Consider the following 10791-nt stretch of genomic DNA (forward strand, 5'->3'; position numbering starts at 1 on the left):
CAAGCCTCTCCCAGCCCTTGAGCTGTTGCTAGGCTACAGTTTTATTCATCCTTTACCAATAGCTGGAGTTGATGTGAGTCCAACAATATATGGAGGACCACAAGTTTCCCACCTCTGACTTGTGCAAACAATGCATAAATATGTGACACAGTCCACACGCAAAACATCTTCTATGCAGTTTCAGCTGCAAAAATTGGCAGAATGAAGAGAGGAGAGGTAGGTTAAATAATGGAAGACCATGTGGAAAGTGTCATTATCAAATCTTTACATTTAAGAAAGGGTCCCAAAAGGTTAAGCCAAGGTCCCTACTACATTTTGAACTCAGAAGAGTTCTTATGAAGGTGAAATCAACAGCGTATCTTGTTGTGATACCAAGAAATGTATTGTGGAATAAGCTTTTAATAAATTAGAGTCTATGTAGAAAGTATAATCTTCAGTTACAGCCTATATGCATGGTTGTAAAGGGCTCTGCGGAGAGTTAAAAGTAATAAATAAATATGGGGAATCTTTGGCCCTCCAGGCAATCCTGAATAACAACTTTCATTAGCCCCAGCAAGTGTGGCCAATAGCCCGGGAGGTTGGGAGCTGCAGTTGGGAGCTGGAGGGCCAAAGGTTCCTCACATCTGCAGTAAGATGAAATACAAAAAGTATAGAAATTAACAATTCAATTAGATCTAGGGCCTATTCAAAATAAGCAAGGAGATCCAGGAAACCGGCAATACAACCACAGTGGCAAAGAAACCATTGTTTCTATTCAGAACCAAATGAATGGAGTTGAACATTTTGATAACCAGCAGTTTAGCCATTTAACCCTATAGTCACACCTTTAAATTCCTTTGGCCAAGTATGCTCACCTTATTTTGGAATACAAACTGAGAATTCCATATTACTTCCCTCTTGATGAGCCTTAGCAAGTTCCTAGTCTAAGAATAAATTTATTTTTTTCTCAAAAAGGATGCTTTAGTATTTAGAACAGGGAATCCTGGATTCTTACTTTTTTTTAAAGTTACGTGCCTTTATTAAAGCTGATTACATGCCTCAGGATGTTTCCCTCATTCTTTTCACCTGTGCATTACAAGATTGCTCACTTTTCTATGAGTAAGCCCCATGAAAGTCAATGGGACTTACTTCTGAGTAAACAGGCATGAGGTTGTATTGTAAAGCAAGTTTACTCAGAAGTCTGTGAGTTTGGAACTGCAGCTTTCAGCGGGGGGAGAATACAAACTGCTAGACTTTAAAATGCCACAACTTTCTTATTTGTTTCAGATGCCTGGGGGTTAATATTTACACATCCCAAACATAAATTTGTGATTAGTTTACAGTGGGGTCTACCATCTAACTGAGCTGGATCATTCGGATTTAAACCCACCTGGCCACACATGGGACAGACACAAAATTAAACCCAACTTTTCCAGTAGCTTTGAAGGTTGTTAGGCTGCAACCCTATACATACCTACTTTGAAGTAAGCCCAATTAAAATGATTACATGTACTTCTGTGTAAACATGAGCGTGACTTTCACCAAACAGATATTTAAAGAAAATCACCAATAACCGTGCAGCAAAATAGCTGAACATTATTAACCCAGCTCCGCCTCGTTCCTTAGGCAGCCCCACCCACCTTGCTCCTGATTGGTGCTGATAGACCCATTTACTCTTCTCCGCTCACTCCAAACTGGCAAATGAGAGGAGGAATTAAGAAGGGGAAAGGGTTATTAGAATAGAAAGTTTTTATTTTTGGAGAAAGAGGAGAAGCTGTAGGGTTTAGGTGAATGAGAAGAAAGGTGCGTTCCTGGACCAAACCTCTGAATTTTTGCGTTCTTGTCTTCAAGTTGGTTTGTTACTTGCAGGTCATGGCATTTGTGGATACTGTAATATCCTCAGCTGGGTTCAACCACTTGCAGGATGTACAATCTGAACTTATCCAGGTGAGGAGCAGGGGTTTATGGTGTCCTGTTGGCTTGTGTCCTTTGCCGAGGGTTGGGAATTGAAACGAGGGTGGGGTGGGGTGTTAACCGGTCTCTGGCTTGGCCCTAGGATGTTTCTTAGCATTGTAAAATATCTGCCCTTAATTGATGTGTTGCATTTTGCTTCTTTCCAAACACTTCTGAATTCTTCCTAACTTGTTTGAAGATGGCAAAAGGAAGAGGTTTTTTTTTAAAAAAGTGTATGTAAAACTTGGTTTTCATGCTTCCAGCAAGGCACTCTTTCTGAAACAGCCATATATGTTTCATTGTAATATGCCTATACATATGCTAGGCTTCTAGGATAGCTTTTAAAGTTGCACATGCCTACCTGCTAAATGAAAGCCATTATGTTGTTTATAACCACAGTCATAGAATCCTGGATCTAGAAGGCACATTGGAAACAATATGCTCCAAATGGTTCCCCAGTCAAGGTTTCTATCCTGCCTCTGTTTATATACCTCCAGTGAAGGAGAGTCCAACCATCTCCTGAGGCAGTCTGTGCCGCTTTTCTTACTGTTGGGAAGTTTCTGCCTACCTGCAATTTTCACCTATTGGTTCTAGACACAGGTCTGCTTTGTCTTCTTTGGGACAGCCCTTCAGATATTTTAAGAAATACATGATAGCATTCTTCATCTTCTCTTCTCTGGGCACAACATGCCTGCTACCCTTGTATGTCTCCCCCGTTTTCCTTCCTGCCTAAGTTCCTAATCTAAGTTTAGAATGTGAGCTCCTCCAGGCAGGGATCTGCATTTTATAATATTTTTTGGCACAATTAGGGTAGAATTGAATTTCCATGTGTTTCTAACAACATGCTCACTCTGCCAATGTATTTGCCCTTTCACTGTAGAATCAGCAGTATAAATGCCTTCTCGTGTGAAGAAAGCAGTGTCCTTCAGGAGACTGGTGATATATGTGGGGCTTCCTTTAAGATTTTAATTTCCTCATTCATGTGAAATGAGCAAGATAGCATACCTTCTTTTCTGCACAGTCTTATTACGTTTTCTCTTTTGCCCCTTCCTTATAAACAACCTAAATTTTCTTCAAAAATGTCTACCTAATCAATGCTCCGAAATTATGACTGGGGAGAAACTTGTAATCTATAATGGTTGCTTGTTTTATAAATCACTGTGTGCCTGTTTCTTGACTTTAACTGTGGTGGGACCTGGATCTTTAAAGAAACTTGTGAACACTGCTATTGTGCCAAAACTAGTAGGGATGTGGTATCCTTGGTTCAGATCTCTGAGCTATGAACTTGCTGGGTGTGGCGAAGCAAGTTGCAGTTTTGTTTTGGTCTCCACCCCTTCTGCAATCCAAGAATAAGACTACTAACCTACCTTACACAAGTATGGATGGTGATTCATTTTGGATCTTTCACAGAGGACCACATGATTGCAAGAGGCCTTGCGCCCCAGGGGTGTTCATGGGCAGATGGAGGAGGGAGCTCTTATAACAGGCATAGGCAAACCCCAGCCCTCCAGATGTTTTGGAACTACAATTCCTATGATCCCTAGCTAACAGGACCAGTGGTCAGGGATGGTGGGAATTGTAGTCTCAAAACATCTGGAAGGCTGGAGTTTGCCTATGCCTGTCTTATAACCAAGATTCCTGTGTGCTTGGCATTGCAAGGGAATCTCTCAGTTCTGCTTCCTGATCTTGATCTAAATTTCTTGTACATCATTACATGACAAGAATAACTGTGACTTTAAAGATGAATGGGAACCCTTTACAAAGTACTTAAAGAAACAACAAAATGAACTTGTCTCCTTGGCAGGTTTTGAATAAACATACACAAACTTTTTATTGATAATATTTAGATAGATAAATTAAGGATCTGTACAATTCTGTAACCTGCAGAGAATAACAAATGTTGAAAAATCAGAGAGAGGAGCTGAGGGAAGTCTGGGGGGGGTTCTGTTTTCTGGGGAGGGGAAAAATGGGGATGGGGGAAAATGAGGATGATGTATTTTTGAAAAACTGTTAATTTGAAATTCCTAATAAAAAATATTTTTTAAAAATAAATTTCTTGTACATCCAGTCATACAACAGCAGTACAGTGCTGTGGGATGTGATCCTGATAGGTGGGTTTGAGAGCATTAGAAGACAGGAGCTACAAGAAATATTTGCTCCATGGTTTTTCCCCGGGGCTCAAAATATTCTGATGAACATTTTTGTTGCCTATCTTTGAGCTCCCTGTAGAGATAGCTAGGGTCCTGCCTATCCCTGATGCAGAATTGTAGCTTGTGCAGGAGGCCTGATAAGAAGCCCATTATCTTTGCCCTAATGGCAGCCACTGGAGCGCATTAGAAGTTGCATCCGAGTTTAAAGCAAAGAAACTGAAGGAAAGGGTTGCAAGCTTTATTCAGCAGGAGCCAGTTGTGGCACCAGGGTCTAACCTTTTTGTACTGTTTGTTTACGTTACAGTGGTGGAAACAGGAGGATTCCTTAGCCCATTCATCTCGGGGGCTCTTAGATGTGCCCCAGCCTGAGGGGGTTCAGCAGATGAAGCAAGAATATGAAGCCTACTGGGATGTTGACTTCCTCATGAGAAACTTCTCTGCCTCGGAGCCAGCCACTGCTAGTGCTACTTGGGTTGGCCAAGAGGAACAACCTGCAGTGTCCACTGCCTGCCTGCCAGTAACCACTGAGGAGGGGATGAGAGGCAGGCTACCCAAAACCAACAGAGGGGTGCCTGATGCTCCTTGGGCACCAGGGTTTGACACCAAACTCCAACCAGGAGATAGCTCTGTGAATTATGTTCCTCCTGCCCATCACGGCTACGCCCAGAATGTGATGGATCCAAGTAAGAGCCTAGCATTGTCCAGTGATCATCTGCAGCACTTCCTTGCCCAGGCAGATTTTGGGGCTTTTGCTCCCACCGTACAACACCATGGAGAGCCAAAGCAGAGAGTTCATGGGCAGTACTACCAGCTGACCTATGTACACCCAGGTCCTTCTTTGCAGAGCAAACATGGATCTCACAGTCAGCTTCCACCGGCGCAATCCCAGCTGCCGCACTGCAGTCTGCTGAGCAGCAGTTTCCCTAACCACCCTGGCCACTACCAAGCCACATTCCAGCTTTACCAGACAGATGCAGCTGTGTCTACTACATCTTCCCTTTACAGCACCCTGACGCCTCCCTTGCCTGCCAAGGAAGCCGCAGACAAGCCTAAGAAAGGACACAAGGCTTCATCCCGTAAGCAGCCCGCCAGCCACATCTGCAATTATCCCAACTGTGGGAAAACTTACACCAAGAGCTCCCACCTCAAGGCCCATCTTCGCACTCACACAGGTAAAAAAAAGAGCCACTCAAATAATATTATTATTATTATTATTATTATTATTATTATTAATAATAATAATAATAATAAATGATTTATATCCCGCCCTCCCCAGCCGAAACCGGGCTCAGAGCAGCTAACAACAGTAAAAGTAACACAATTTACATAAAATCATAATCAATTAATTGAAATACATTCTAAAATCAGTTCAGTTAATGGCAACCATTGGACTAGAGTTCTGAGGATTAGCAAAGGAGGGGGTCAGACTGTGCCTTGGCCCAAAGGCCTGGTGGAACAGCTCTGTCTTGCAGGCCCTGTGGAAGATGTCAAGTCCCACAGGGCCCTGGTCTCTTGTGACAGAGCGTTCCACCAGATTGGGGCCACAGCCGAAAAAGCCCTGGCTCTGGTTGAGGGAGGTCCCTGGGTTGGGAGTGGATTCCTTAGTAATGCTGTCCTCATCCTGCAAGTTGAACACTACTTAACCATACTCCAGCTTTCCGCTGGAAATTCCCATCACAGGTACTCTGCTTTCCATTCTGGTTTTCCCCCTCCCAGCATCTAACTATGGGGTGTTTCACTACAGTGACCCAGACCCATGCCAAGGCTGGAGGGGAAAACTGCTGTTGATTGAGTTGTTCTTCAATAGTGGATGTGAGTCTACTCAGTTGCCTTTTTTAGATGAAATCATACCCCACCTCCCCCAAAATGAGCAGGTTTGTAGTCGGGGGGTGATCCTGGATCCATCTTTGTCATGAAAGGCCCTAATGACCTCAGTGGCTAGGAGAACCTTTTTATTAGCATTGGCTAGTAGGATAGCTATGGCTGTTTCTGGACTGGGATGGCTTCGCTACTGCCACCCATGTGCTGATAACCTCCAGGCTGGATTACTGCAATGAACTCAATAAGTGGGACCTTCCTTGAGAAGCCACAGATTACCTCCCATTAAATATTAGATGGGCTCTGTCTCTGTTCCGTTTTGGGCAACTGGTGAAGCCCAGTCTCTCTCAACAAGCATTTTATGTAGTTATTTTCCCTTGTCTGCATCTGTATTGGAACACATGGGGGTATATAGATTTTTTTTTACTTGTTTTATCATTTGTATGTTTGTTGCCCTTGGGACTCTTGGGAGGAAGGGTGGGATAGAAACATAACAAGAAGTAAACATAGAAATAAGTTAAGTAAATGTGAGTATAATCCTCTTTTGACTCAGAACAAGCACAAGGTTGCAGTGATTGTTGCTGGTCTTTTGCAGGTGAGAAGCCATACCCATGCCTGTATGAAGGGTGTGCTTGGAAATTTGCCCGCTCTGATGAGCTGACTCGCCATTATCGTAAGCACACTGGGCAACGCCCATTCAAGTGTCAGGTCTGCCTGCGCACTTTCTCCCGTTCGGATCACCTCTCCCTCCATGTGAAGAAACACGTGTAACTGATGCCCAAACCCTGGACTGCAGTGGACATTCTGGGTCAACAGGAGGTCTTGAAGAAGAGGGTGGTAGGGGTGGGTCATTGGGTAACTGCAGGTGTAAGCCTTTCTCTCCTTGTAGCCCCTTATCCTTTGCAAGTGCTGTGTTCTGCATCTGTGGTAGGGAACTAATTAGGCCTGGCAAGGGTCTTAATCTGGCCAGTTAGGCCACTTCCCCCTAAACTATGGCCATCTCAATGGTGTGGCAATTAAAGACATGGCTGGGATTGGCTGCACTAGCGAGTTCTGGTGCAGCTGCTCTCTGTGCTGATCCAGGCTCTAACTGGATCAAGTCTGCCACTGTTCTATATATGTATTAATTTCTATGAAATAAAGCCAAGCCATTGCAGAATGATTGGGGTAACAACTCATCTATCTCAGAGGTGAGCATTTTGTGGCCCTTCAGACGTTGTTTGGCTAAAGTTCCCATCATACCATTGCTTGTTCTGGTTTATGGGAACATTGCTTGTTCCTTGCTCATGGGGAATAGAATCTTCTCCCTGTATTTTGCTTTTCTGACCCAGTCATCATCCATGCAGACCAATGTCTTCAGTCCCCCCAGAATGTTCCTGTAGCTACGGCTTGCTCACATATGTTGAGTTGGCGTCCAAGGGATGTGGGCACCCCAAGGCAACTGCGTCCTGCGGGTTCTCTAACTATATAAAGGGAAAGTGGAGTAATAGTACCATCCAGGGGCAAAAGCCTACAGCTTTCTTTATTAAAATTAATTGGCTGAAAAAGTGCTGTGTCATGTATTTCATTTGTGCTGAAAACTGAAAGTGTTCATTCTACAGTTTGCTGGATCAGATACTGGGCAGCAGAGCTCAGGGTTTTACCCTCTAGAAGACAAATAATTTCTGGTGTCCTCTCACCTTTTTAGCAGCCAAAATGGTAAGGCCAGGAATAACTTGGCCCCACCAGAAGGATCACACATTGGTACCTTTCACCACTCCATAGATTAAAATAGGCAGTGCTTTGGGGGGGGGCACTCAGAATCGTTAAGTTTGACCTCATTGAGGGGCAGTCTTTCAATATGAGTAGGAAAATAAGAGTACCCCTAAACCATTTTTAAGAAAAAAAAGCACTGAAAATAGGATGGGCTTGTAGGCATATAACAATTTATTCTTACGCTATGCCTTCTTCCTGTTCACTACCAATTTGCTTGGTAAAAACCTGTCCTGGACTGATTAAAAAAGTAAAAAGGTACTTTGTCTTAAACTTATGGTGACATTAGAGGACAATTTAACTGATTATATGAACCTTCCTGGTTGTGCACAGCCTCAGATTTCACATGTCAGTAGATTGAGGTTTGCGTGTAAAATTGGATCTATCCCACCTCACCCCAGCCTGAACTCTAGACACTAACTGTGCAGTAGTAATCATGTCTACTCAGAAGTGAGTCCCGCTTAATTCGGTGGGGCCAGCTTCTAAATAAATGGTGTTAGGATTGCAGCTTTAGGTTGAAGGTCCAGAAATCTCTAGAAGGGCAACATAATGCTGGTCATATATTTTAAAGTCCTCAAACTACAAAATGGGAGCAGCACTCCAAAAACAGAATCTGTTGAAATTGTGGTTGTGATAGCTGCTGCTGAGTAATAAATCTATTGTCGTGAGACGCAGCCAGAAGGCTGCATTGTGGCCTTTGCTAAGAGGTATTGTATGTGGCAATATAGTTGCATTAGTCTGGCTCTGGAATACAATAATTTTCGGAAAGATGAGTGACAAAAAAAAAAACCCTCTTTAAGAAACCACAGGCCTTGATTTACATTTCTAAAATGTGATTTCAGACATAATGTGTATTTTAGGGTGTGCTGCATTTTATTCAGTGGAAAAAATGATTGGCCGGATCTAGTGCTATAGTGGCCAGGAGAAAAAAACACACTGGGCTTCTCCTGAATCTTTAACCGTTACTTAGAAGAGAAAATTTCAGGATGTGTAGCTTGCATTGCAAGCTATACCTGTTGAAATTCTTTCTTCTACACATTAAAGGTGCAGGAGCCCAGAGCTGTAGCTAGGGGGCGGTGAGGAAGGCCCCCGCCAAGGGCACAGGTGGCGGGGGGTGGGCAAAATCGGCTAAAATATGTAAATAAATATGTCTATAAATAAAATTATTCATTATAGCCTTATAAGAAATGGTTTTAAATAGAGGGTGAATTGAATGGGTGGGTGGGTTGGATAAGAGGTGGAAAGAAGAGCTAATTTGTCCATGGCTAGGGGGCGCAATCTGGACGGTTCTGCCAAGGGTGCAAGATCACCTAGCTATAGCTCTGCAGGAGCCCTGTGTCCCGTCTCTCCACCCGCCCTTGAGCACCCAATCTAGTGCTAGCATGCACATGGTGCTAAAAGGAAGGCACGATTGGCAAATCCACACCATGATCAACTCCCACCCAGAAACCTATGTCCCCACTGTGGAAGGATGTACGGATCCAGAATTGGCCTCCACAGTCACCTCATTGTTAAAACTGTGTTTATGGAAGACAATCTTGTTGTTGTTTAGTCGTGTCCGACTCTTCGTGACCCCATGGACCAGAGCACGCCAGGCACTCCTGTCTTCCACTGCCTCCTGCAGTTTGGTCAGACTCATGTTTGTAGCTTCAAGAACACTGTCCAACCATCTCGTCCTCTGTCGTCCCCTTCTCCTTGTGCCCTCCATCTTTCCCAACATCAGGGTCTTTTCCAGGGAGTCTTCTCTTACTCGGCTACAATCTTACTCGGCTACAATTGATTGCCAAAGAAGAAGAAGAAGGATGAGAAGGTTTCTCTGTAGGGGAGCTGGTTCCTTGCAGTCAGCAGACCCCTGCTGTCTTCCTCAGTGAATAGACAGCTGTAATGTTTTAAGTATGGTTAGATATGGGTTGAGTACCCACTTGCGGCATTGGTGTTTTCAATTGGTGATTGTGTGTTTTCAAACTAAATCCATGATCCTGAAAATGCCACAATAGTGGATGCTTCCACATGGAAATTTATCATGGCCTCTGTTCCTTATGCATACAATTTTTGCACTGGGCCCACATTACAACCAAAATGCCATCCTATTTGGTTCAGTTTTACTGGTTTTTTGTTTTTAAAAATGTGATAAATGAATGCTAAAAACCATGTGTGTAGACCTCCCCTGGTGATATTTGTAGGAAATCAGCAATGGATCACCAGTCCAGAAGGGGAGTGTGACGTTGAGTTGGGGCATTCTAGCAGCTTTTTCTTCAAAAGAAAAGTACCAGCATTAAGCATGCTTTAAAAATCATGTGGTTAATGTAACCCGTAATTAGCCCTAAGTGGTCACATCTACAGGTGTGTCTCATTATCTCTGAAGCAAGGCTTCAAACCTCGCATAATTCAAATCACCAGTGCTATAAATAACAGATAACAGATAACAGTATCCTTTCTGGGGCTGATCAAAGCCACCTGGTTGCCAGGGTTACAGATTGTTTGCCTAATAATGCCCCCTGCAAAACATTCCAGCATTAGATAGTTCTCCTCCCTTCTCGGGTTTAGGCTTAATTGCCTCATTATCATTAAGGTGGGGTTTCCTTAGCATTGCCATCAAATCTAAACCCCTCTTCATTCCATCATTGGCTGTGTTCACCTTTGACAATGAGCTGTGGCCTGCCTTGTTCACACAGCCCAATTATTCTCTGCTTTGTGTAAAGGCAAAGTAGGAAGCAGATGTTTTGGACTATAAATCCCTGACCACTGGCTCTTTGGGGCTGAATGCATACCCTCCAACATTCTGAATGAAAATAGGGACATTCTATGCTTTAGAATTGTTGTTTAGTCATTTAGTCGCATCCAACTCTTCATGACTCCATGGCCCAAAGCACGCCAGGCACTCCTGTCTTCCACTGCCTCCCGCAGTTGGGTCAAACTCATGCTGGTAGCTTCAAGAACACGGTCCAACAATCTCATCCTCTGTCGTCCCCTTCTCCTTGTGCCCTCCATCTTTCCCAACATCAGGGTCTTTTCCAGGGAGTCTTCTCTTCTCATGAGGTGGCCAAAGTTTTGGAGCCTCCGCTTCAGGTTCTGTGAGCACTCAGGGCTGATTTCCTTAAGAATGGATAGGTTTGATCTTCTTGCAGTCCACGGGACT

General features: G+C 43.7%; 1 protein-coding gene across 1 annotated transcript; it reads left to right on the plus strand.

Annotated features, from left to right (window-relative positions):
• The first annotated feature begins 1659 nt into the window (after nt 1-1659).
• KLF1 (KLF transcription factor 1) lies at nt 1660-6782 on the plus strand. The gene is made up of 3 exons (XM_053370879.1): nt 1660-1926; nt 4387-5254; nt 6496-6782. Exons 1-3 carry the CDS (start codon nt 1771-1773, stop codon nt 6669-6671), a joined length of 1200 nt encoding a protein of 399 aa, XP_053226854.1. The 5' UTR covers nt 1660-1770; the 3' UTR covers nt 6672-6782.
• The last annotated feature ends 4009 nt before the right edge of the window (nt 6783-10791 follow it).

The sequence above is a fragment of the Podarcis raffonei genome, chromosome 17 (assembly GCF_027172205.1).
Source record: "Podarcis raffonei isolate rPodRaf1 chromosome 17, rPodRaf1.pri, whole genome shotgun sequence".
Classification (NCBI taxonomy): Eukaryota; Metazoa; Chordata; class Lepidosauria; order Squamata; family Lacertidae; genus Podarcis; species Podarcis raffonei.

Bases quoted from the DNA above. Each gene is read 5' to 3' on its own strand.
- KLF1 (XM_053370879.1), top strand. From the start codon at position 1,771: ATGAGAAGAAAGGTGCGTTCCTGGACCAAACCTCTGAATTTTTGCGTT. The intron at 1,927-4,386 runs GTGAGGAGCAGG...TTTACGTTACAG, and splicing joins TACAATCTGAACTTATCCAG to TGGTGGAAACAGGAGGATTC. The intron at 5,255-6,495 runs GTAAAAAAAAGA...GGTCTTTTGCAG, and splicing joins CCATCTTCGCACTCACACAG to GTGAGAAGCCATACCCATGC.